We start from the raw sequence: 27,250 nt of genomic DNA on the forward strand, positions 1-27,250 counted from the left end.
GGACTTTGGGGGACAGGCCTACGGCTTTGGGGCCGCAGGGCACCGGTTCCATTCCCAGCACTCTCATTGACTCTGGGTAACCTTGGACAAGTGACCTCATGTCTTTGCCCTGTGTCCTTATCTACGGAATGGAGTCAACAATGCCTCACTAGGGGATTGCTTTATTAGGTTACACCTGGCACCACTCAGCGAGTTATTTCCTTCCTTTCAGAGGATCAGTTTAGGCCAGAGCAAAACAGGAAGGCTTCATGGAAGAGGTAGCTTTTCTCTTTGGCACTGAAGGGTGGCTAGAATATATTTGGTGCTTTCTGTGTCTTCTCTAAGGAATCTGTGGGTAGACTCTGGACTCATGGGGTCGTCTGAGGAGAACGGCCTTTCAGGCAGCTGTGGAGAGGGGCAGAGAGACACACACACACAGAATGTGAAGCAGGTTCCAGACTCCCAGCTGTCAGCACAGAGCCCGATGTGAGGCTCGAACTCACTAACCGCAGGATCATGACCTGAGCCGACGTCGGACGCTTAACCGACTGAGCCACTCAGGCGCCCCTGGAAGGTTATTTTTTCAATGTGGTTTCGGATCCTGTTGCAGAGGGCAAAGCCAGGTGGCCGGTACAGGTTGTTGGGAACGGCCGTGCTCAGGTTCCGTTTCCTGCTTTTTCTTGTAGATGATGCAGTTCGCCTGGCAGAGCTACAAGCGTTACGCGATGGGGAAAAACGAGCTCCGGCCACTCACGAAAGACGGCTACGAGGGCAGCATGTTCGGTGAGTTGGTGTCCGGCAGACCCACTGCCCCCCCGCTGCGGACCGAGTGGGGTGCGGTTTTGACTTTTCACCCCCTGAGTTGTGTTCCTATTTCCCCAGACCTGGGGGATCCCAAGGCTGACTTCCTTCTGGGCTGTTCAGGCTTCTGAGCTTTCTAGATTTGGGGGAAGCCCACACGCTTCCGTCTCACTTCACACTCGTCTTTGCATGTGCTTAGTGTGTGTTTTCGAGCAAACACACTCGGACGTGTGGCCGGGGACAGTGAGGAATGGAGACCTGCTTCCAAGGAGTAGGTTTGGAGCTCTGAAGGACACGGATGCGGAGGGGCTTTAAATCCACTCCTCCAGGCGTAGCTGTAAAGTGATCTCGGGTGATTTCATAGAGAAACAGAAGAGGTTTCTGATGACGTGGGTGCGGGCACTGCTTCCAGGGTCCTACAGGTGCGCCTCGCATGCTGACTTGGTGGACGGACAGAACTGTAGCCCGGCAGGGAGCGGCATGGGTGCTACCTCGTGTCACCAGCTCGTGTGTGACCTGCAGCCTCACTTGCCCATGTCTCTTCCCTCTCCAGCCACAGTTCTCCTAACTCGAAAGCCTCTCTCAGCTGGAGAGACTGCAGAGTGCCTTATTGTGGGCATGACCTCACGTTCCAAATTTAACACCCTTCCAAGTCGCCAGCTCTCCTCTCTGTAGGCCTTTCACAAGAAAAGCCTCCCGGCTTGCTTCTTCCTTGAGAGATGGGAGCTGTCTGGGGCTGGAGACAAAAATTCACCTGCTGTGTTCCTTACTCCTTAGAGACGCAGGCTCCTGAGGTCCAGACCCAAAGAACCAAGTCAGTTGAAAAGTCCCAGGAAAACCTTTTTAATGTGTATTTATTTTGAGAGAGAGAGAGGGCAGGCGAGAGGGGCAGAGGGAGCGAGAGAGAGAGAGAGAGAGAGAGAGAGAGAGAATCCCAGGCATGCTCCATGCTCAGTGTGGAGCCTGACTCAGGGCTTGATCTCACGACCGCAAGATCACGACCTGAGCCGGTATCAGGAGTCGGCCACTTAACCAACTGAGCCACCCAGGCTCCCCTCCCAGGAAAACCTTGAAGACAAATTTAAAGGAATGGCCCTGTGTGTATGGTCTTATTAGAAGCATTTGTGTTGAGGGAAAAGAGACACAGGACCTGCTTTCCTCCCTGTAACCAGTCAGCATCACATCCTTTCTGGACGTTCAGATCATTCACTCAGGGTGCGCACGCGTGCGTGTGTGTGTGTGTGTGTGTGTGTCTTGGGGGTGGGGGGTGGGGGTGGAAAAGGAAGAGAGAGAGTAAGAAAGAATTTGGGTAGCTGCTTTTATTTCTCTGATTATCACAGGAATTTAGGAGAAAAGAAAAAGTATCAAAAGGTGTAAAACAGAAAACAACTCGTTCTGCCACCCGGATGCAGCCTGTGTTGATATCTTGGTTCACTTCCTTCCAGTCTTCTCTGTACTTTTTTTCCCTCTCTGTATGCAATTCCATGTCCTCTTTCTCTCTCTGTCTGTCTCTGTTTTGGCTTAATGTTACATTCATAGGTATTTCCCTAACTTATTCAAATTTTTTTCATAAAGAATGGTTTTAATGGTTGCAATTAATGCATGGATGTGCCGTAGTTCATTTAACTATCCTGCTAACGTTGGACAGAAGCCGTTTCCATTTTTTTGCTATTAAAAACAATTCAGCAGTTACCATCTTTGTGCATAAAATGTTGTCTTAGCATAGATTGCTACGGAGGACTCTTGAGTCAGAGGAGAGGAAGACAGATGTTTCCTTAACCTCAAATATGAAATGTGCAGATTTCTGTTGAGGAGCCTGGTTGTCCTCCCTGCCTTAGAACAGACCTTCCCCAACATCAGCCCGGGGGAAAGGCGGCTGGCGTGAGTCTCCTCAGAGTTGTTGGAGCTTTGGCTCCTGGTGTACATCGGGGCTGGAACCACGGAGGCAGTGTGCGAATTTTCGGGGAATTGGTGGAAGTCGGGGGAGGCTGATTTCTGAAACTGTGCAGCAGGGGCATAGCTGTTGCTCAGACCATCCATGGGGACAGAGGGAGCACCACGGGGAGCACTCCAGGGAGGATCGGGCTAAGCCACCTCCCCTTGTGTAAACGTTCCTCGAGGCTGCCATTTGCACCTCAACTCTTCAGCCCCGCTTCAGTACCAGACCTGATGGAGAGTGGGCAGCTGGAATGGTGGAAAGAAACTTGGACCTGGGTACAGGTCCTCACTCTGCCCTGTGCTGTGTGGCCAGGTCCAAGTCACTTCGCCTCTCTGGGCCCCTGCTCGTCCGTCCTTCACACTGGACTTCTATGTGAGCACGTACGACCACGCAGAGGGCCAAGCGTGTACGAGTGATTTACGATTTACAGCATAACAAATGCAGTCGGCAGTTGCCCAGGTGAGGCCATGGGAGGTCCTGAGGTCCCCCGGGCATCTGTCTCCCAGAGCAGCCTTAGCAGGACCCCCGGTGCCGCATCATCCAGTGTTCGCAACAGTCCTGGCAGTGACGCAGCGTCTTTCTTCTGCCGCCAGCAGAGAAGTGGCAGTGGGCGGCTGGCTCCTGGGAGAGGAGGGTGGGCAGGGGCCCGGGTACTGGGCAGGGAGAGCTGGTCTCAGTTTACTCTTTCACTCAACAAGTGTTTATTTACCAGCTCCTGGTTGTGTGAGCTTAGGCAAGTCATCTCTCTACGATCCTGAGTTTTTCTGCACAGCGGAGCTAAAGAAGACCTCAGAGCCCCAGCCCAGGGCCTACCTGACACGGAGAACCTGCCAAATGGGTAGTAGCTATGACCGTGGCGACCGCATGTGTGTCTTATGAGACAGAGGCTTATGGGAATGCAGAGGAGGAAGAGGTTCTGGTTTGGACTGGATCCATGAGGGGCTTTGAAGCCAGACTGTTCCCGAAGACAGAAGGAGGTGAACTGGCTTGAATTCAGCTGCTTGTCACCCTGCCACTTCTTTTTCTGGACTCACGTGGGCCGCTGGGTGGCCTCGTTGCTGGGCTCTGGCCGCTGCCGTCTTCCGTGACTTCGCCGTAAACTGAGCCCCGCCGAGAAGGTCGGGTGGGAGCAGTGCCCACCCTGCCCCACCCGGCCGAGTCGTTTGGACGCGGGCTCTTGCAGCCCCCTCTTCCTGGCCTGCAAGGCCAAGAGGGCTGCATGCGGGGAGGAGTGATGGGTTCACACTGGCACCTGGCTCTGCAGGGAGAACATCAGATGCCGAGCGTGGTGTCCTGTGCGGCCCTCCTCCGCATTTCACCACGTTGGTTCCCCTCTCAGCTGCCCGTGCACCCCTCCCTGAATCTGTTCTCACTCTGAGAGCAAGACCACTGAGCGAGGTGTCTCTCAAGCCAGTGTTCGTGTCCTAAGCAATTCAGTATCAAAGTGGCTTCCTTTTTACTAACATCCGGCTCAGCAGGCCCTGTCCGAAATTGTTCCCAAGACCCCGGGGCTGTGGGTAAGGACACAGCCTGCTCCTTGCCTTGTGGCCCAGGCCACGGCAGCTATCCGCTTCTTTCCCCGTCCTCTGAGATGTCACCGGAACGTCCCTGTTAGTGTCCAGCCAGGTGGTGGAAAGAGCGTGGACTTTGGATCTAAGCCTGCCTGAGCAGGGCCTCTGTGTTGCCACGTGGTAGCTGTGTGGCCTCAGACTGTGGAGTGGGGCAGAGGCCCCTGTCTCCTGGGGCTGTGGTGACAGACTGGAGACAAAGGCCTAGCCCCGAGCCAGACCCAGAGCAGGCACTCGATGGCAGTGCTCTTATCACTGGTAACTCTCAGAGGCTCGGTGCACAGAGGCCCAGCTTCCTTACCTATGCAAAGGGCTGCTGCTGGGAGTTGGAGGACATCAAATGAGCTAGCTGAGGAGCATGGGACTCAGGGGCCACACGGCTTGCATTTGCATGCTGCTCCACACTGATTAGCTGTGTGATCGTGGGCAAGTTTAACCTTTCTGGGCCTCAGTGTCCCAGCTGTAAGTTGGGACAACAGTACCAGCTACTCACAGGATTGGTTTGAGAGCTAAAGGAGCTAAGACACAGAAGCGCTCATATTCATGCCTGGCGTTCTTCAAGTCAGCTGATGTGAGGATGATGTGAGTCCCTTAGGACAGTATGTGCCCCTCCTGTTTTGACTGGAGCATGCCCAAGACCCCTGGGCTCAGGGGGCCACCTGAGGGCTCCAGGGCTTTCCAAGCCTGCCCTGTCTTCCCAGCCCTTGAGTACCCATGGCAGAGATCATGGGTGGGCAGCCCACTGGCGGACAGCATCCCGTTCGCTCCTTCATTGAAGCAGCTGACAGAGGAATTTTTAACAGGGAAGAGGCAGGGGAAGGTTAAGGTTCAAGGCCATGGAATAAATCAGCCTCCTGCCAGGATAAGAATTTCCGGGCAGGTAGTAAGTGACACCTTGCATCGGTGCCAGCTGCCAGCCTTGAAGCACTTAACGAGCATTAATCCTCCCAAGAAGTCCGAGTGAGCCATGATAACTTCATCTTGCCTTGGCAGAAGGGAAAATCGGCACGAGCACAGAGTCTTGGGAGGGTGCCACCAGTGGGACTCTTTGAAGGCAGGTCCTACTTCTTCATCTGAGTGTGGGGGAAACCAAGCTCAGAGAGGGGAAGGGACTTTCGGGGTGACACAGCCTATTAATTGCAGGACAGAGGCTCAGACTCTCGGCATGAGTCCCAGCCCAGGGCTCTTTGCACCACCCACTCTGAGATTAGCTAAATTGACCAAGGCCGGATTGTCAAAATGCAGGCCTATGGTCATGGCCAGATCACCACCAGGAGCTAGGAGTTTGTGGAGCTTTAGCAGGAGGACACTGTCAGGGAGTGTATGATTTGGGGGTTCCCTGCACATGCATTCTCTTAAGTCTTCCTCATAGCCCTTGGAAGGAATAAACTACCCATTTTATCCCTATTTCACAGATAAGGAAACTGAGACTAGGTGAGTTTTAGGACTTGCTTAGTCACACAGTTATCAAGCAGAGACTTCATGACAAGGCTGTCAAACTCCAAAAACCAACCCATAAACCACCGTGCTGCCCTGTCCCCCAGTGACCACTTACGGTGGCCACAGAGAAGGAAACAGGGCAGAAGGATGGTTTCGGGGCTGGTGGTGCTGTATCTTCTACTCCAGTGTCCTCATGGAAGCTGGAGAAGACATGTACTTCATGGCCAGAGTCTGCTGCAGCCCATCTCCAGGCATCAGTTTCTAGTGGACATCAGCTGAGTATTCAGGGCCTGGAAAAAAGATTCAGATTTTCCTCTGTTCTCCCAGCATAGGAAGATATTTTATCCCTGCCCAATAACCTGAAAACACATGATTGCAAAACACTCCACTGGCCGTCAGCATAATGAGCTAAGAGAGGTATGGATTTGAGAACCTCACCTGCCTGAGTTCGAATCCTGGCTCTGCCACTTACCAGTCATGTGACCATGGGCAAGTTTCTTTCTTTCTTTCTTTTTAAAAATTTTTTTTTTCAACGTTTATTTATTTTTGGGACAGAGAGAGACAGAGCATGAACGGGGGAGGAGCAGAGAGAGAGGGAGACACAGCATCGGAAACAGGCTCCAGGCTCTGAGCCATCAGCCCAGAGCCCGACGCGGGGCTCGAACTCACGGACCGCGAGATCGTGACCTGGCTGAAGTCGGACGCTTAACCGACTGCGCCACCCAGGCGCCCCCTTTCTTTCTTTTTAAATGTTTGTTTATTTTTGAGAGAGATAACGAGTGAGCAGGGGAGGGGCAGAGAGAGAAGAGGACAGAGGATCTGAAGGGGGCTCTGTGCTGACAGCAGCCAGCCCAGTGTGGGGCTCGAACTCACAAACTGTGAGATCATGACCTGAGCTGAAGTCAGACACTTAACCAGCTGAGCCACCCAGGTGCCCCAGGTTTCTTAATCTCTCTGCACCTCGGTTTCTCCATCTGTACAATGAGGATAATACCTACTTCACCCAGCAGCTGTAAAGATCAGATAAAGCCGATGTGTGTGAAACACCTGCCGAGTACACTCATTAACTGTAAGCTGCCTCCACTGTTATTCTATTTGTTAAAAGATGATTGTGAAAATAATTCTATTCCAAGGAAAGAAACAGTGCCTGGCACATCACAGGCAGTAGGCTCTTAATCAATATTTTGGAATGAATGAATCGCCCACCTCAGTCTCCGCCTGCCCTGTTTTCCCCTAGCCCCTCGTCCTGGGTTTGGCTGGGGAAGGGCTGGATCCTGCTGTGCTCTCTGTTCCTCTCACTCTCTCCAGTTGCCTTGACCTCCTCCTTTGTCACAAAGTGCACTTGGAATCCGCAAACTAACCCAGGAGAGCAAAGGCCCTGCTTAGTCGGGAGATCTGCCTCTCGGGCGTCTTCTCCGTGGAGCATGGAGGCACTTGTGTGGCCAAAAGCAATGCTGCCCTGCTCCCAGCCGGCTCAGGATGACCGTGAGAGCCCCAAATTGGATTCCTCCTCTGCCCTGTGAATCCCCTATAGAACTGCCAACCAAATCCCCATTTCGAGGGATGATTTATGGCCTTGGGTGAGTTAAGAGGCAAAATGAACACAGCATGATTTTCAGATCACAGGCTGGGAATGTTCGGCCTTGGCAGAGAGAAAAATCATCTTTGCCTTGTAAACGGAGCAAATATGATGTTGAAGAGGGAATAAATCCAGGTCCCAAGATGTCATTTTTACAATTGCTTTCTGGCGTGTGACTCAGTAGTGCCTCCTGCAAAATGCTCACAGTCTCCCCCCCACCACACACACACGCACCCCAGTCTTCCTGGATCTCTTTGTGGGGGTGAGAGTTACTCTACCAGTATGGCTACCTAGGGAACTGCACACTTTGCCAGAGAGACCGTTTGCGAAAGCCACCTGCTTCTGCGGTTTTCCACAGAACTCCGTGTTGTTCCCGCAGATCTCTGAGCTTGTTTCTGGGAGGCAGCCTTTTGACTTTGGAGGTACGCCTGAGTTCACGTCCTCAGTAGCGTTTACCAAGCCAATGAAACTGGGCAAGTCATGGAATTCTCTGAACCTCAGTTTACTCACCTGTGACGGCGAGGGGGGCAGGCCTAGGTTGCCCCAGCACCCTGCCTGGCGTGCACGCGTCCCCTTCCCGGGGCCCTTTCCCTCCTCCCCTGCTATTGGGTAACAGAGCACGTTGACTTCTCTGGCTGAAAACACCCTATCTACCGTGTGGACGGTTTCTTTTTTCTGAAAAACAAAACCAAAAACACCAAGGATCCCATAGTTCTTGGGAAAATCAGCGTCAGGCCATGTTGTCACTGATTTTCAGCAGGCTGTGGTGCACATTCCTGACCCAGGCTTTGAGTTTGTTTTGAGAAAGAGCTGTCATCTTCCTTGGAAGTGGCGATGTCGCAATTGCTTGGATGGAACGGGTCAGGCGTAAGGGCAGCGAGCAAACCTTCCGGGCAGTCACGTGTTTGGGGAGCCGTGGCCGCTCCATCCGGACGCTGGAGGCTGTCAAAGTGCAGAGGAAATGGATTAGAAATGCTGGTCACTGGCAGATGGGCTTTTAGCACAAGGAGGGTGATGGGATGGAAATATTAACCCCGCACGTGAAGGACGGACAGAACTGGCCGTTGCTGGTCGGATGCTACGGCCTCATGGGGGCCTCCCTGTGGCCTTGAGTGACACCTCCATGATTTCCCGGCCACCTTCTGAAGACCAGAAAGCCCCTCGGGTCACACCGGATAATTACCAGAGCAACGCGCTCACCTCTAAATTAGCCTGCTGGGTTCTCACACTCTGATGCTGCTGACCGTTCGTGGCACGGTGCTGTGTACCCGCCTCCCGCGAAGATTTTTTTTTCCCAAGCGCTTTCTAATTAAGATGCATCTTGGCCGTTTCCTTTTTTCTTTTTGTTTAAAAGGCTTCCCACCAGCACGGAGCATAATTTATTTCTCTAAAAAATATAGTAGCAGGTTGTTGTACAAAGAAAACCCGAGGTCAGGAGCCTTGGGTCCCCGTCCCAGCCCTGGCGCCAGCTGCCGTGTGAGCCGGCGGCTTCCTCTGGGCCTCGTCCGGTCTTCTGTACAAAGATGCCCATCCCCTCTGTGATTCCTCGTTGGTTACTAGGCTGATTTCTTTCTTTCTTTTTCTTTCTTTCTCCCCCCCCCCCCCCCCCCACTCCCCAACCTCTGAGAGGCTATTTGGGCTGTGCTGGTTCTCTTGACATCTGAAATTTTAGTAGCAAGACTTGTTCCTGTCAGGGAGAAGTGAGTCAGGGTATCTATTCCCAGAGCAAGCTGTTGGATGCCTAAGATGATTCATATTGAAAGCGACATTCCCTCCTGGAGGCGGGGTGTTCCCACCCACTTTCCAAAGACCTTGCCTTCCTTGGAAACGAGGCTGAGCCCACGGCAGACAACCAGCCCCCTTTTCTCCGCACCACATTGATTCGAGTTTGGCATTTGCCAAATTTCCCAACAAACTCAGGGACAAATAGGTATGTGAATTCGCAGAATCTCAGACTGCCGGTGCCAGCTGGATCCTTTGAAACCATCTGGTCTGATGTCTGGAGGATGGGGAAGGAGGCGCCCGGAGGGAGGGACAGAAACGCTCACAAAGCCTTGATAGCCAGGACTTGTGCCCTGGTCTATTCACTTGGGCCTCTCTCTCTCTCTCTCTCCCTCTCTCTCTCTCTCTCTCTCTCTCATTTTTTTAATTAGTTTTTAAAAATGGAGATGTAACTTATAGCTTACATGCAGTAAAATGCACACATCTTAAGTGCACATCTTAAGTGCACATCCCAATGAATTTTACGTACAGGTACATCCTATAACTACCCTGCAGGTCGAGGTAGCATTTCCCTTACCCACAGGCCCCACCCAGTCAGTAGCCCCCACGGGTCACCACTATTCTGACTTCTATCATCTTAGATTAGTGTTGTCTGTTTGCTTCTCTTTACTCATAATTACATCATAAACAGTAGTTCATTCCTTTTCAAGTTTATCCACCCATTCTACTGTTGTTAGACATTTTTGTTTCCAGTTTGTGGCAATTACAAGTAAACCCCATACCCCTCAGCAGTCTCTCCAACCCTCCCTCCCCTGCCAGCCCCAGGCAGCCATTAATCTACTTTCTGTCCCTACATAGATTTGCCAATGCTGAACGTGACATATAAAAGGGGTCATATAATATCTGGTCTCTTGTGAATGGCTTCTTTCAGTGGACCTAATTTTTTGAGGTTCATCTACCCTGTAGCATATACTTCCCTTCCCTTGTTGCCAAATAATATCCCGTTGTGTGAGTATACCACATTTTGTTTGTCTTTTTAGCAGCGGATGGACATTGGATTGTGCCTACTTTTTAATTCATTTGCCTATTACGAATCCTACTGCTATGAACATTCACATCCAAGTTTTTGGGTGGATGTGGGTTTTCATTTCTCTTGGGTGTTCGTGTAGGAGTGGAGTTGCTGGATCATATGGTAACTCTGTGTAAACTTCTAAGGAGCTGCCAGACTGTTTGCCACTGTGGCCGTACCATTTTACGTTCCCGTTGAGGGTTACAAACACTTCTGTACGTGCTTTTTGGTGGAAACAAGCAGCCACTTTTGTTGGGATCTGCCCAGGGTTCGAATCGCTGGGTCATGCCGTGTTCGGATGTTGAACTTTAGTTGGATGCTGCCAGTTTTGCAAAGTAGATAAACTAATCAGTAGTCCCACCAGCCACGTATGCTTGTCAGCGTGCTTAATCGTGGCCTCCTACTGAACCATACTTCCCTCTTAATCAAGACGCCCCCTCCCTTGTTGAAAGCCCAAGCTTGCCAGTTATGTGCTCCCTGGAGCGTAGCTGCCCTGTATTGTGTCTTCAGCCCTGGTCTAGAAGGGTCCCTGTTCTTCCTGCCTTAACCTAGGGAGGAACTGGGGCTCTCAGGCTGGCTGCCTCAAGTGCAAACGGTCAGCAAAGTCTTCCTTCATTACTCCCTGCCCACGCCGTCTCTCAGTGCCGTGGGGTGACCTCTTTACTCCCCAGCCCATCCCAGCTGTGACACACAGGTCCAAAATGGCATGACCTGGACCTTCTTCCATTCAGTTACCATGTGGGAAGGGGAAGGGTCTTAATAAAGAAAATGTTGATGTTGGGTCAGAAGACTTGGATTCTCCAAATCCTGCCTCAGCCAACTCACTGGGCAGGGGGCACGTTTGTTTTTGAGCCTCAGTTTTCTCTCCTGTGGAATGGGGAGGTTGACACCTTCTCACAAGATTGTCACTGGGATCCCATGAGACCATGTCTTCATCAATGATTGTTCAGTGCCTGGAATGTGCCAGAAACTCTTCTAGACACGGGGAAGTAGCAGGAGGCAAGAGTGATAGATACCCGTGTACACCTCGCAGGCTAGTGGGGAGACAAATACACGAATTTATAGTTTCAGTTAAGGTAGTATGAGTACACCAAGGGCTCTTTGACTCATTCTTGGAGGGATGGGCTTCAAAAAGCCTTCCTGGAGGAGATGGCCTCTACACTGAGACCTGAAGCATGAACAAGGAAGCATAAGAGAGGGGGTCATGGGCACAGAAGGACAAGTGCAACAGCCTGGAGAGGAGACTGAGTGAGACCATGACCCTTGAGGTCTAAAAGATGTTCAGTGTGGCTGGAGCAGGTGGGGGTGTGGTAAGAGACCATACTCGAGCAGCACTGAATATAAGTGGGGTCCCACGAATGTAGCCCCCAGTGTTTTCTCCCTATCCTGAACCTCAGGAACCAGGAGACCTGGCTTCTAAGCACCAATCTGCCCTGTGACCCAGACAAGGCCCATTCTCTCCGTGAGCTCATTTCTCCATCATACAGTGTGGGCGTCTGGCATATGGACTCTCCTGTTGCTTCCAGGTCCTAAAATAGTAGGTGACTGGGCTACTTTGGGGTGGTTTCACCCTGGCTGATGAAAGCCTGGTGTGGCCGGGTGGGCGGTGAGTTCAGCAGTGGGGGCAGAGGTGCGGCACGGGACGCTGGTCCCGAGTGAGGCCCCGGGACCGGCCACTTCTCTGGGCAGTGGGAGCCAGGACGTCCCTTCCCCCACCCCTCCGCGCCTCTCAGGCAGGCGGATCCATCCGTTCCCTGCTCCACTGTGGGCTGCCCTCCCCAGGCATGAGAACCAGGCAGGGATCCATAGGAGTTGCTGAGAACTTCTGAAGAGAGCACGGGGGAGGACAAAGAGACCCGGAAGTGTGTTGTCAGCACAATTTAGGGCTAATACTCAAGTTTGTTTTTCTTCTCATCAAATCTGAAAAGCGGTTTGAAATCCACTGCTCTTGTTTTGTTTTGTTTTTTAATGGCTGGATAAAAGCACAATTGCATTTTCTCCCCCAATAACTTTGAATTCTGGGAATAGACCGTGTGGGGATAATTGCCGTTGTCTAATCCTGCCGATGGCCAAGCAAATGATTAGGAAGGGGAGGAAGGGAGCCTCGGTGGCGGAGGCCCTCTGCCTGCTTCTTGTCCAGCCAGCAGGGCTCTCAGCTCCCCAAATAACACTGTTCCTGAAATAGCAGTTGCCCAGAAATGCATCTGGATGTTGTTTTGCAACAAGTAACTGATCGCACTGGGGGGACATGGAGAGTTCCAGTTATTTAAGTTTTAATTCAATTCCACAACTTCGTATTGAGTGCCTACTGTGTGCCAGGCTCAGAGCTAGGGATGGAGCAGGGAGGGCGCAAAGTGGACAAGATACCATGAGCTCATCGGACAGAAGCATAAAGTTCCCCCTATTTCAACAAGAGGGTGCATCTGAGAGGCGTCGTATGGGAGGGGGCAGATATTTGGGTGCCAGGGTTGCTTAGCGGGTAGATTTTGACAGACATCAATGAAATCTCTGTTACAGGTGGGGGGACAGCACAGGCCAAGCCTAGGAGGTCATGCTGGGGAGAGTATTGGTGCTAATACAGAGGAGGGTGTGGTTGGGGGGGTGGGAGAAGCAGCTTTGGAGGGAGGAGACCTAGTCCTGGCATCCAGCACCCAGCCGGGCACCCAAGATGCCTCTGCACAGGGCTGACTTCTTCATTAGACACAGCGCCCAGGGCTCACAGAAGTATTTTAATTTTACTTTCCTTTAAAATCCAAAGACAAAAATGAATATAATAACGGATCCAGCCTGGATTATACTCATTTTCATACAAATGCAATTGTAAAAGATCATATTTAAGATATGTTTTTAATGGCGGTAGGGGGCCCATGAAAGTTGTAATGCAGCCCCGCTTCTGTGTCTGTGTCTTCCTTGCCAGGTAAGGGTCCTAAAAGCCCGCACCCTCCCTGATTTTGTAGGAAGGATTCCTTCCTTCTCACTGTTGTCGGGAAAGCTGGTGCATAAACCACTCCAGTTCTTTGTCTCCGTTAGTGCGGGGAGGGAAGGGTGTATGCCCAGGTGCCCACCCGCTTGCCCAGCTACCTTCTGGTGAGTTTCATTTACTCCCCACGGCCCCTCTTTGAAGTAGGTGTTGTTATGACGAGGAAACCGAGACTCTGAGAGAAGGAACTTGCCCAAGCCTGCAAAGAGGCAGAGCGGCAGTTCAGACCCAGGCTTGTCTACCTCCAAAGCCCGCACGTCCGTCCGGTTTCCTCTGCCTCTGGAACTGGGAACCCCCCACGGGCCAGGACTTCCCGCATAACCTGCCTGGTGCATCCCTAGGATGGCATCAGGCCCGGATGGTGCTTCTGGGGTACCTAGATGTGCCTTTGGTGAATGGCAAAGAAGGGTCCGGGTGTGTTCATTGATGAAAAGGAGGCCGTGACATTCTTCTTCTGCCCACACTCCTCAGTCTTTGTCCATTACATCCCTCTTTCCTAATTTATTTTTATTTATTTTTAAAGTTTTTTAACGTTTATTTATTTTTGAGACAGAGAGAGACAGAGCATGAACAGGGGAGGAGCAGAGAGAGAGGGAGACACAGAATCTGAAACAGGCTCCAGGCTCTGAGCTGTCAACACAGAGCCCGACGCGGGGCTCGAACTCACAGACCGTGAGATCATGACCTGAGCCGAAGTCGGACGCTTAACCGACCAAGCCACCCAGGCGCCCCAACTCTTTCCTAATTTAAAAGGAAAGCCAAGGGGGCACCTGGAGGGCTCAGTCAGTTGGGCATCTGACTTCGTCTCAGGTCATGATCTCATGGTTCATGGGTTTGAGCTTCCCATCAGGCTCTGTGCGGACGGCTCAGAGCTTGGAGCCTGCTTCAGATTCTGTGTCTCCCTCTCTCTCTGCTCTTCCCCTGCTCACTTGCTCTCTCTCTCTCTAAAAAAAAAAAAGTTAAGCCAAAGATGTTACTTATCTTCCCCCAACTAAGGAGGACAAAATCCCAGACACCCCAGACACCCCATGAGGCTATTACATGACACTCCCCTTCTAAGAGGGTGTCACAAGGGTCTGGCTGGACTGGAAAAAAAATGCCTCTCCTGATATTTCTCACATCCAGCAGTGGGATCATTCTTCCCACGGCCAGCGTGGCTTCATCTGAAGGGCCCTGAGCCATGCCCAGGCCAGGGGACACGTGCAAAAGCAGGTCCCTCAGCAAATGAAATGTGCCCTCTGGGCTCCCTCAGCCTCGAGGTCAGGATGCAAAGCTGGGCAGAGACCATTCCCCCAGAAACATCCCAGAGCCTGCAGCTCAACCCATGGACTGGGGAGGAGGCAAAATCCCTGAGGCAGGGTCCTGGTGATTTGAGAAAGTTGTGCCCTGGATAGGGGCATCGGCTTTGGCTCCATTGCTGTGTGGCCTTGGGCAAATGAATTAACCTCTCTGTGCCACAGTTTCCTCTCCTGGAAAAATGGTACCTATTTCATAGACTGGTTGTGAGAATTCAATTAGTTAATACACGTGAGGGTAAATAGTAGCTGCCACCACCACCACCATCATCATCGTCATCACCATTAATATTGTCACAGCTTTCCAGGGAAGCAATGATTGTCTTGTGACCTTGGACAAATACGTTTTTCCCACCCCTTCCTGGGATAGTCTCACCATCAATGGAACGAGCAACTTGGGCCAATTTATGGCTCTTAACCAGGGAAAAACACCAGAACTCCCTACCTGACTTTTGCAAACATGGATTTCCAGGTTCCATCTCTAAGAAATGCGGGTTCAGTAGAGTCTAGCTGGCACAGGGATCTGTGTTGGTGGATCTGATGCACAGCCTGGGTTAGAAACCACAGGATCCTCTTGGGTCTAAAGTCCATCATTCCTGAAGTGATTCCATCCCCCTCCCCCATAGCCCTGTGAGTCGAGGTAATGCCTTTGGCAAAGGCGAGGCCCCTTGGGTGCTGAGTCTGCCGGTGAGCTCCCACACTATTGGATGTGACAGGCCCCCTGGTCATCAGGAAGGCTGCGGGGGCCTGAGTCACTGTGTGAGTGAGTCCAACATGTCTGGGGGCTTCCATTCAGCAGATATTTGATGAACATGGCATTTGCAAATGGCAGGCAGAAAGGTTGTTTAAAGAGGGTACCTTCCATTCATGTGGGAGCTAATCCTACCCTGAGGTAACAGGATATTCTTGGCGTGGCTTTGAGCTGTTTCTGAAGTGTGGTTGAGAAAGGGCTGGGAAGGTGGGTGTGTCAGCCCCAGATTCCTGCATAGCCAGGGAGAGGATTTTGGATGCTTTCGATTAAAAAAAAAAAAAGCCTCAGAGGAGCTTTGTTATCACAAATAGCCCATCTTCTTGGGCACTGGCGGGTCCCAAATTCCCTCCTTCCCCTGCTGGAGCTCACTGTATGGCCCAGCCCACCTGCAGCCCCCACCTGGCACACTGACCTTGCTCCTTACCCTTCAACATATCCCTGCTCCCTTCTCTGACCAGTAGGATCCGGCCAGGAAAGTAGGAAACCTGGGCCCCTTTCTCTCTCCCACAGCTGAGGGGCAGAACAGACTCTCTATCCATCCCTCCCCTTTATCTTTCTCCCAGCGTCCAATCCCCCACGTTCCCTTTGCGAGGTAAATCGGATTTGTGTTCTTCTCTTTGAAAAACATGCCCTGCTGTAGAAAGTGCTTCCTGAAGGCAGGCATGGCTTCGGACTGACCCTCATATCCAATGTTGGCACTGGCCGCGGCGCCGATGCTGGAAATGGGTGGGCGAATAAATCAATCCGGCTCCTGTCGTGAGACCCCATCCCAGGGCGGCGGGGCTGTGCAGCCCTCCGTGTGGGGAGCAGAGGCAGCGGGCGGCCGGACACGAGTTCGCTAAAGCATCTCAGTAGTTATTATAGCTTACACGTCTAACTACGTCAATTTGGCATGTGTCTTGAGGTGCTGGGTAAGCATCTTGTCAACTTCAGTACAGCTGACAAAGTTATGACATGAAGAATGTTTAGACTTTGCAGTTTTCCCCGACCTCCAGCTGATCCTGTGAAAGTGTCCCTCCTCCTTCCGGAAAGCTGATTTGTGCCCCACATTTCCTCCTCTCAGCGGGAAGGGTCTCTTGGCAAGGTAAAATAGAAATTTGTTGTCATTCTGATACCCTGATTTCCTGTTCCCCGAGAGGAAGTCATGTTTCACGTCTGATTTGTTGCTGACGGTCAAGGTTGGTGTCCCACAGGATGGAGCGATGGGGAAGGATGGCTGGAGACACTTTAATTTTCAAGCTACTCTTCTTAGACACTAAACCTTGAAACATGGGGTTTTCCCTCTTCTTACAGCTGCCGTTCCTTGTGTCTCTTCTCAGTTGGAGAGTGATGAAAGTTGAACAAATCCTTTTATCCATGCTGGAATTATCTGAGTGCGAAAATCCTTTTCTACCCTTAAGGTAGAATTACTCCATCTATTCCCCCCCCTTTTTTTTTGAGAAAATGATAAATGTGATACATGCCCATTGTAGAGAAATGGCAAATTACAAATAAGAACCAGAAAGAAAAGTTCCTGAAGTCTCACCACCCAGAGATGACTCCTAGTCTCATGGGCATCTCCAGAGAAGTCTCCATGAAAATGAATAGATAGAAGTATTATTATTTTTTTAATGTTTATTTTTGAAAGAGAGAGAGAGAGTACAAGCAGGGGAGGAGCAGAGAGAGGAGACATAGAATCTGAAGCAGGCTCCAGGCTCTGAGCTGTCAGCCCAGAGCCTGACGTGGGGCTTGAACTCATGAACCGCAAGATCATGACCTGAGCCAAAGTTGGACACTCAACCGACTGAGCCCCCCAGGCACCCCGATATAAATATTATTTTTACATAAATAGAATCATACAATTAAATACTGGCCTGTAATCTTCGCTCAGTATTTTGTGATTGCCTTTTCAAGCTGTTAAACACTAAACACCTATATTGTCCTATTTCATGGCTATGTGGAATTCTGTTGTATGGTATTCACACACATTGTATATACACACATGCATTGTGCAGAATTTTTTCTTATTCCTCTTATAGGACATTTAGGCTCTTTCTGATTTTTTGCCATTCTAAGCAATAGTAAAATGAATTTCCTAATCCAGCTCACTAATCTTCACATATTTGTCCTACTGTTTTCTTAGGATACGTGTTTAGAACTGGACTGGCTGACATGTTCAAGCATTTGCCACAAGCCGCTCTGCTGAGCACGTTCAACATACTATTTATTGAATCTCACAAGTGATTCTGTACGGAAACATCTTCATTTTTACAGATGAGGACACTGAAGCCAAGAGAGAGAGAGAGGTTCTATACCTTGGTCAGGATCACACGGTGGGCAGACTGCAAAGCCAGGATTGGAACCCAAGCTCCCTGACCCCAGAAGTCGCTGGTACAAAATGTTAGGTCTGCTTGGCTGCCCCCTGTGTGGTGCCCTCCCCCAGCTCTGTGAATGCCTTGCCTGAGGCCCGGCCTCTCAGATGTCCCTCACGCCCACAGTCACACAATGGGAATAGGAAAGGAAGACCTGAAGGAGGTTCACTGTGACCTAGATGTGGCTCTCAGGCCCCGGGAGGTGCCTTCTAGGGAACCATCCAGGGCCGGGCAGTTGAGGTGACTGGAGGCCCGTGTTAGGGGGGCAGGGAGTATCTCTGCACAACTCAGCAGGCTTGGCTGGCCTGCGGGCTGATCTGGGCTCTTTCTAGAGCAGGTTTCTTGCAGGAGCTGGGCTCTGGCCGGGGGAATCCTCACAGGCCGCTCTGAGGACAGTTGGGCACATGCGAGGCAGCCCGAGCCCTCGGGAGGGAGTGCACCGGGAGAAGAAGGGTGTGAGTAAGGCAGATTCCAGGATGGGGGCCATGGAGGTTCACTGCTTGACTGGGCAAGTCCAATGCCAGAGCCCAGAAGGTGGGGCCTGTTTTGCAGGACTCACCAGTGAACACTAGGACAGGTTTATGGCCCTGAGGTGAGAGCGGGGTGCGCTTCTTGTGACCCTCACTCTGCCTGACTCATCCCTTTGGGGATAACCGGATTCTGGCTGCCTCGGACTTCAAAGCTCTGCCCTGGTCGTGGTATGTAGGCAGATCAAGGCAAAGCACCTCCAAGGAGCAGAGACTCAAGGATTGCTGCCCTGGCCTCCTTGCAGAGAAAGCATGTCTTGGCCCAGCAGAAGAGCCAGCTGGGGAGGGCCTGCCCTCCACTCGCCCAGCTAGCTCTTCCTGATTTATCCATAGATTGAGCTTGATGATCCAGACTCCTATTCATTCAAATAATCACATGAGTTATTTCTGCAATTTAGGTCTTCGAATAAGTGTACTTGGTTGCTGAATATGTGATCAGCCACAGATTTCTCATTCTTTAAAACCCAAGGAGCGGAAATGCCAATATAGAAAGCCATCCTACAACAGCAGAGATTTCCAAAGCACTGAAATCAGGCCGCTCTAAGCTCTGGACCCTGAGCCTCCCCTCCCACTGCCACTTGGCCCACCAGTGCTCCTTGCAGAGCCCAGACTGGGGGGCTTTCTCTGTAAAAGCCCTGGGGGGTGGATGACGATCACTGGTTGATCTGCTCACATTCTTTTTCCTTAACCAGAGAATTGGTTTGCCTCTGAAGTAACTGTGATCTGGAGGAGACAATGCAGTTGAGATCTTCCAAAGGGTGTGGGTCGACTGGGAAAAGCCCCTGCAGGCTTTGAGGTTGAAAAAGGTCAGCGTCTGTTCTCGCTGCCCAGAACTTCGCTCTAACCTTGAACAGTTTCACCTCTTCCTCCTTATCGTCATCATCGGCACGGTCGTCCCCATCAGGGCCCCTGGATCAGGGAAGCAGTCACTGGACAGGACTCCTCATTCATTCACGCTTTCACTTGCGGATTGCCGAGCCGTTGTTGAAGTCCTGCAGAGTTCCCACTATTGGATTAGACACGGAGATTTCAGAGAGAAAGCAGACCTGGGCCCCGACCTTCCTCTCACGGGGAAGGCAGCTGCAAACAGTTCAGATGCGGGTGTGGGGAAACGGGGGCCTGCGGGGTCTCTCCCCATTGTAGGCACTGGCGTCTGCTTCCTGCTGGCAGGTGACTGGGATAGACTGCGTCAGCAGTCTCGAACCGGCTACTGACAGGAGGCTGTTCTGTTCGTTTCTCTGTGAGCCGCTCAGAAGCTGTAACCTGCAGCGGCCAGAGCTTGGTTGGTGGAAAAGGTGTCCCAAGAACGGGTGACAGCTACAGCGTGTACCTCAGTTGAGTTCTTCCAGTCTCCCCGGAGCCAGTAACACTAACTCGTACCCCAAAGCACAGAGAGGGTGAAGTTCTCCAGCCAAAATAAGTATTTGGGGGCAGAACCCAAAAGTGTGGCCTGGGACAGTAAGACATACTAGAGCCTTCCTTCCAGGACAGACTTGCATCCTTCTAGAACGATAGTCTCATCTTATTTGACCTCAAAATTTATGTGGTTAAAAACAAGAATCCGACCAAAACCCACTGGAAGAACATAAATGGCCCTCTTTCAAGGTGGCTCTTGTGAGAAGCTAGCTCACGTTCCCGAAGCTGCCCGGCCTCAGGCAGCTCTAGCCTCCCGTGCGACAGCGGCTTTCTGGAGTCAGTGCCGCAACCATGCGTTATTATGTCCTACTGATTTGTTGTCATTCACCAGACTGGGACCCCGGTAAACTCTGATTTTAGGAAGTAGGTCTCTGTCTGCTGCTGTGGAGATTCAAAACAGGGGTTTGAATTTTGCTTCGCCATTTGTTATTATCGTTACACGGGCATTTTACTCGGCTTCCCTGGATTTGTTTCCTCATCTGTAAAATGGGTGCAGCGCTGTCTCACCTGGTTGTGGGCACACAAAAGCTCCCACGACCCCTTATTTATGAGAGGATTTGAGGTATATAGTAGAAAGAGCACTGGATTGAGTCAGGCAGGAGGCCTATGTGAGCCTAGGCCAGGAATTCACCTCTCAGACCTCAGTTTCCTCATCTGCAAGATGGGCAGACTGTTTCCTAAGTCTGGCTAGCCTCAAAGGATCAGAGTTAGAAGGATTAAATAAGAAGCATCACATGACAGTATTTTTTACTTTTAAGTAGGCTCTGCGTCCATCGCAGGGCTTGAACTCAAAACCCTGAGATCAAGAGTTGTATGCTCCACCGACTGAGCCAGCCAGGCACCCCCTAACAGTATTTTTTAAATATAAAACGTTGGACAACTGCTGACGCGATCTTAGAACCTGAGACTGTGGGAGTTCAGTCTCAAGTCAGTACCAAAGGGCCACTGTCTTGGAAAGGATCTGAGAAAGTCGCAGGTGAATTTCGTGTTTGGCTCCCACTGGGGCTTGGGCTTGTGCATTTTCCTGAACCCAGGGGAGCGGGAATCCATAGATCTGCCCAGCTGAAACACAGCCAGTGTCCAACGGACTGAGTCACCCCAGGTCACTAAGCAAGGGAGGGCTGGACCAGATGGAAGATCATCTTGCCCCCACCAAACAGCACCCCTCTGGGGCTCTGCTGTAACAAAACTACCACAGGGACTGGCTGAAAGAACAAACATTTATTTCTCACCGTTCTGGAGGCCGAGAAGTCTAAGATGAAGGCACCAGCAGATTAGTTGCTCAGTAGTTGGCTTCCCGGTTCATAACCATCTGTTTTCTCTCTGTCCTCACGTGGTAGAAGGGGCGAGAGAGCTCTCTGGGGTCACTTTTATTAAGGCCCCAAGCCCGCTCATGATGGCTCTAAGACCTCACGATCTAATCACCTCCAAAAGGCCTCACCTCTTAACACCGTCACATTGAGGGTTAGGATTTCAACAGATGAAACGGGGGGGGGGGGGGTGGGGGCGGGGCACATTCAGTCCATTGATGTACCTTTCAATCGGGAAAATCCCTAGGCTTCCATGTTCCAGAGAGGGAACAGCCTTTCCCACTTGAGAAACAAAAGTCAGTGTTTCTGGCAGTGCCTGGTGCTTTGATTATTCCGAGATGGTGAGGCTTGGCTGGGAAGTGACATTTCCTGCTCTCAGAGAGAGGGGACACTTGGGGACCTGGTGAAGCCTACAGAGGAAGTGACCAAAGACCAGACAGGCCGGTTGAGTTTAGAAAACTCCAGTTGGGCCACCCACTTATATTGCAGTCATAACAGCGACAGCACTGGAGTGTCAATGCCAGCATAGAGTAAGGGGCTCCTTGAGGTCTGTAGAAACAGTGAGTCCTCCAGAAAGTAACAGTGCCGGATCACATTAGTGTTCTAGAGTGTTCACCAGTATTTCTTGTTCATTCCACCTCTAAAATCCATGCTTACTACCACAGCTCTGTAAGGTCTCTTCAGTTGTGTTCATCAGTCAGGCACGGTTGCTGCCCTGCCCTCTTGGTCACAGCAAACGTCCTTTCAAGCCCAAGAGCCCGGGATCTGGTGAGGGGGTGGCGGTTGGGGGAGACGGTGCGTGAGAGTTCCAGTTGCTCCACATCCTCACTAACGCTTAATATTTTCGGTCTTTTAAATGTCAGTCCTTCTGACAGGGATGGTGGGGGAGCGAAGAAATTCTATACTCTCTGAACCTCTTGGAATTTAAGTGTTTATTAATTCTGCAGTTTTGTTCAATCCCCACTCTAGGCTAAGCACTAGAGAGAACAGAGATGAGTAATCATGGTCTGTGCTCCCACAGGCTTGCAGCAGACAGCTGGGGTGTGACTCCTCCCCCACCACTTCTCAACTTTACTAACCTTGGGCAAGTTCATCCCACTAAGCCTCAGTTTCCTCATCTGTAAGATGGGGTTCGTGCCTCAAAGAAACGTTGTGAAGATTAACCACAGCGATGTATGTAAAAGGCCTGGCCTCCACAGGCACTCAATAAATGTTAGTGCTGCCTGCTGGTTGACAAATGACAGGCACCAAAGGGTCAGAAAGATTTGTGAGAAGTGAACTTAATAATAACAGCTCACACTTATTGGACATTTACTGTGTGTCAAATGCTGTCCTAAGTGCCTTTTAGAGATTACTTTTAATATTTAAAATCCTACTGATTTCGGGGCGCCTGGGTGGCTCAGTTGGTTAAGCGTCCGACTTCAGCTCAGGTCATGATCTCACGGTCTGTGAGTTCGAGCCTCGCGTCGGGCTCTGTGCTGACAGCTCAGGGCCTGGAGCCTGCTTTGGATTCTGTGTCTCCCTCTCTCTCTGCCCCTCCCCTCCTCATGCTCTCTGTCTCAAAAATTAATAAAAACATTTTAAAAAATAAGTAAATAAAATCCTACTGATTTCTACAGTTTTTTGCAGATTGAGAAAAGAGCCTTGTGGTTTGATTTTCATGGCAGAACACATGGTTACAACGTGTGGGAACCCAGTGGCTTTTGGGGTGGATGATTCTAGAACCTCAGAGGTAGCAAGCTAGGAGCTAACGACATCTACTTTGTATGGCTGGTGATGACTTTCATGTGGCTCCTCCTGCCCTTTGTTCAGATCCTGAGGGTTAATGACTTAGATGAAATAAATGGGTACTTGAAGAAAGATCAGTGTTCGGTACAGTCGAAAGGCCCTGGGTGAGTGGTTCCCATACCTGGATTCTTGTCACTGGCAGATGTGGTTTTAGGAAAGCTCCCTCCCTTCTCTGGCCCTCAGGGTACCCACCTGTTTGGAACGTTGAACTCAGTGTATCAGTTAGCTATGGCTGTATAATGAGCCATCGCACAGAACATTTATTATTTATGTTTATTCACTTTCGTCGCATTGTGTTGGTCAAGCAAGTTAGAAGTCCAGCCTAGATACGGGGGGGGGGGGGCAGGAAATAGACTCCCATCTCTTGATGGGAGCAGCTGTTAGGTCACGTGGCCGAAGGCATGGATCCGGGGAAGGTTGGACAATCAGGAACGCTTTTGCAACCCACCCCGCTTGGATTCCTTCCTACTCTGACACCTCTAAAGTCAAACAGCTCCTGGATCACTGTGGGAGAAAAACGTAGGATTCCTGTCACCTCAGGCCCAGGCTGGATGTGCCTTTCCTGTATTGGGGATAAATTGACCAGGCACCCAGTCACTGTTGGTGCGGAGCTCAGAGCCAAAGGGACAGAATTAAAGACGGGTGTTTACTCAGCAACCCATTCTGCATGTACAGAGTACCACTTGTGTGCCAACTACTCAGCTAAGCCCCAAAGAGAGAGACTAGCCCTGCTCTCAAGACACCCTCAGGCCTTTAGCATAGCAAACACATAAGGCATTATAATGTAGCAGCCCCAGGTGTTCATGGAGGCACAGAGAAGGCACTCCTGGACTTGGCTTAACACAGCACCAGAGAGCTCCCTACACTTTCGGCTTCCTTCGGCCCAGTTCTGAGGCAGATTCATAGGCCTCCTTTTAGACCACATACAAGTCAGGGAGCCTTAGGGCCCGACAGTTCCATTTAAACTCCGTGGCTCTGGACTTAGACAGCCCCATCCAAACCCCTCCGGTCGTGGGCAGCCAGGAAATGGAAAAATAGAACGAGGTGTCCAGAGCCAGCGTGTGAATTTGATTAGTCTCCTCCTGTGCTCTAGGACTGTCTCTGTCTGCTATTTGCAGCCGCGAACCAAGGCTACAGGTTACTCAGTGCTTGCAAGCAACTGGGCTTCAGAGGCAGTTATATAAACCTTTGCGTTTCCTGAAGCCCCTCCTCAAATATATACCCAGCTGGCATTTTGCCTTAAATATCACTCATTTTTTTAAATGGGAAAAAATGTTGATGGCACTGAAATAGATCGCACTTTAAAATGCAGAGTAGAAGAGAGTCCGTTCAAATTATTCTCTTAATAGAGTTCTTCAGAGGGAGGAAGTGATGGGGGAACATAATCACTTCTTTTGTCGTTGGAGCAAAATCTAAGGACTGCAATCCATTTGTCTGCAAATGTGTCTCTTCAGTACAAATTGCAGCAAGCAATCCATTCCCAGGGTAAATGGTCTTTAATTAAAGTCAGTCAGTTGTCTCGGGTGGTTGGGGGGAAAGACGGTTGTTTGAAACCCAAACCAATATAAATCTCCTTCCCTTTAAAAATACAAAAGAATATATATTTTTTAAATTACATTCCCCTCCTGATTTGATAATTAGGGAAAAGCTTTGTTTATAAGTAAAACTATTCTGGCTCTATTCATGAATAAAAATTTTGATAGTAAGGCCTCAGAAAAGCTGTATAAGAATTTTTGTATCAATCCTGGTAGAAACACATCCTCAAGCATTGATTTTTGTAGCTGAAGTGCATTATGTGTTTTGCATGAGCTTTTGAAAGCTTAGATAAATGAGGTGGCTCGGAAAGCAGATAAAAAAAATGGGAGGAAATTATACTGATCCAAAAGAAGATAAATGTCCACTAATTCCCAGATTAACATTTCAGACTCCTGTGTTTTTATAGGGGAATTTTTGCAATGCTGATAATGTGAGATTGGTTTACAATGTCACATACCAGGTAGAATCAACAAGACCTTGTTTGAGTTCTCAGAGTCAGCTACACTCAGAAGGAAGTAGAGTTCATGCAATGACCTGGTGGTGCCCTGGTACCAGTATTAGATGGCAACACTATCCCTAAATGATGTATTTTAGGGGTGACATTGACCCTGAAGGTCAACTGTGTTCGTGTGTACTCTCTGAGTTGCCAAAAAACAAAGACTCAAGCCCATTTGGTTTAAGCCCAGAGGAATTTACTAGACCATTTGATTGAAATCACTAGGATTGGACTTTAGGCACAGCTTGATCCAGGCATCAGATGAAGTCACTAAGACTTGGTTTCTCTTTCTCTCTCTCGGTCATCATCTACTTTCTCTGAGTTGCCTTCATGCTCAGACTGGCTCTTCTTCGATAATAACAATTTGGCTACAGCTACTTTAGCTTCCTGTGTGGTATAAAAGTGCCATTTTCTTAATTGTTTCAGTAAAATCCCAAGATTAGCTCTGATAAGCTTTAGTTGGACCCATGGCTCTGTCTGTCCCTATTCCTTATTTCCAGAGAAATGAAAGGTATGGATTGGCTGAGTCTGGATCATGTGATCATCATTGCTTAGGGTCTGGACAATCCCACCCCAAGAAGGACATGGACTGAGAGTGAGGGAGGAGAGGCAGTACCCAGAAGGCATCTTGAAGAAGGATGTTTAGATGGGCTGTGACCTTCGCAACCTCAGACTTCTGCTGCATCAGTTTTTCGTTCTTCCCTTCAACAAACACCTGAGATCCCACAGCACATCTGGAGCTAGGTACAAGGTTTACGGTGGTGAACAGGGAGATCCAGGCCCCTGCTCGCAGAGCGCAAGCTCAATGTGTCTTGTGCATGTTAGTTAATTCGGGCTGCTGTAACAGCATACGACGGGTGGCTTAAACGGGAGAAATGTATTTTTCACAGTTCTGGAGGCTAGAAGTCCAAGATCAAGGTGCCAGCAACATGAGCTTCATTCTGACACCTCTTCTCTTGGCTTGTAGGCAGCTGCCATCACACTGTGCTCTCACATCTCACACAACTTCTTTGTGTACATGTCGGGAAGGAGAGAGAGAGACAGAAGGACCGCGTGCTTTCTGGCATCCCTTCTTATAGGGACACTAATCCCATCAGGGGGCCCACCTTCATGGCCTGTCTAACCCTAGTTATCTCCCAAGGGCCTCATCTCCGAATGCCATCCCTTTAAGGGTTAGGGTTTCAACACATGAATTTTAGGGAGACACATTCAGTCTGTAACATCATGCTTGAACTTGAATCATGGTCTTCCAGCCAACTCGATGTTTTCCCCGCACACCTGCCGTGTGCCAGCCCTGGAAACAGAAATAAGAGGGACCCCAGGGCCCTGCCCCCAAGCAGTGTAGTCACAGCCTGCCGGTGGGTGTCTGGGAGAGCCTACAGCACTGGGAGAAGAGCACTTCTCTGTTATGCCTTTGCTCATTTCATTACTTAGGATGGGAATCTACTGGAACTAAAAACCCAAAACAGCAGTGGCTTCAACAGAATAGAAGTTTCTTTCTCTCTTACAAGTCCGGGTAGTCAGTCTAGGACTGGTATGATAGCTCCGTTCTCAACAGGAACCCAGGTTTGTCCATTCATCCTTAGTGGTGCCTTCTACCTTGTGATCCAAGGTGGCTGCTCCAGCCCTCGTCATCACATCCACATCCCAGCCAGCAGGAAGGGAAAACAAGGGAGAGAATGATATTGCTGCCCTTCAAACACACTCTCCAGAGGCCGTACCCACCACTGCCACTTATATCCCATTGACCAAAACTTGCCTGCACCTAGCCGCAAGGGAGGCTGAAGATACACCCTCTATTCTCATGGCCATGTGCTCAGCCAAAGCTTTGGCTTCTGTTTCTCTGGAAATCAAGGGAGAGTCAATATTAGGGAGCAACTAACAGACTCGACCACACTTGTTTGTGCTGCTTGACAGGCCCCTTGCCCTTTCTTCTGTAGGTCTCTCAAATTCATTTTTATTTCACTTTATTTTATTTTATTTTTTAAGTAGGCCCCACGCTGGGCGTGGAACCCAACGTGGGACCTGAACTCACAACCCTGAGATCAAGACCTGAGCTGAGATCAAGAGTCGGACACTCAACTGTGACTGAGCCACCCAGGCGCCCCTCAAATTCATTTTTAAAAATCAAGCTTACACACCACCTCCTCCATGATGTCTCCTTGGTTTTAACCCCAATTAAATAGCTCTATCCTTTTTTTTTTTTCGCTTACTAATCAATTACATTGAGGTATAATTTCATATAGTAAAATGTACCCATTTTAAGTGCACAGTTCAGTGCATTTTGACAGATGGTTTTAACTACCCCCCAAAATCAAGATACAGAACATTCTTACCTTGGAAAGTTCCCTCATGTTCCCTTGTGGTTCATATTTTCGTTAACTTCTGGCTTGGGCAGTCACTAATCTGCTTCCTGTCAACCGAGATTACTTTGAACCTTCTAGAGCTTCTTCTAAAAAACCATGATATAATAATAAGTGTAGTAAAATCAGCGTGTACTCTTATGTCTTGCTTTTTCATTTAACGTTCTTCCATTCACCACCTGTTGGACGTGTGGGTTGTTTCCACTTTGGGGTTATTATAAATAATGCTGCTTCGCCTCTTCGCATATGAGTTTTTGTGCAGATGTGTATTTTCATTTCTCTCGCGTCTATACCCAGCAGCGGGATTGTTGGGTCATATATTAAGTGCATGTTTAACTTT

The 27,250-nt window shown here is 50.1% G+C and overlaps 1 protein-coding gene and 1 long non-coding RNA gene across 2 annotated transcripts in view; one reads left to right on the forward strand and one right to left on the reverse strand.

The window, feature by feature from the left end:
* The window catches only part of MAN1C1 (mannosidase alpha class 1C member 1), a 142,570-nt gene that overhangs the window by 56,438 nt on the left and 58,882 nt on the right, over positions 1-27,250 (forward strand). The window contains exon 5 of the mRNA XM_030328050.1: positions 666-762. Within this exon, the coding sequence (XP_030183910.1) occupies positions 666-762 (97 nt within the window). The remainder of the gene's footprint in view (positions 1-665; positions 763-27,250) is intronic.
* On the reverse strand, positions 2,114-8,945 carry LOC115520316. Its single transcript, XR_003970763.2, has 3 exons — positions 8,507-8,945; positions 7,817-8,248; positions 2,114-6,017 (listed from the first exon to the last, which is right to left on the reverse strand). It is a non-coding gene; the product is annotated as an uncharacterized LOC115520316 (long non-coding RNA).

Source organism: Lynx canadensis, chromosome C1 (genome assembly GCF_007474595.2).
Source record: "Lynx canadensis isolate LIC74 chromosome C1, mLynCan4.pri.v2, whole genome shotgun sequence".
Lineage (NCBI taxonomy): Eukaryota > Metazoa > Chordata > Mammalia > Carnivora > Felidae > Lynx > Lynx canadensis.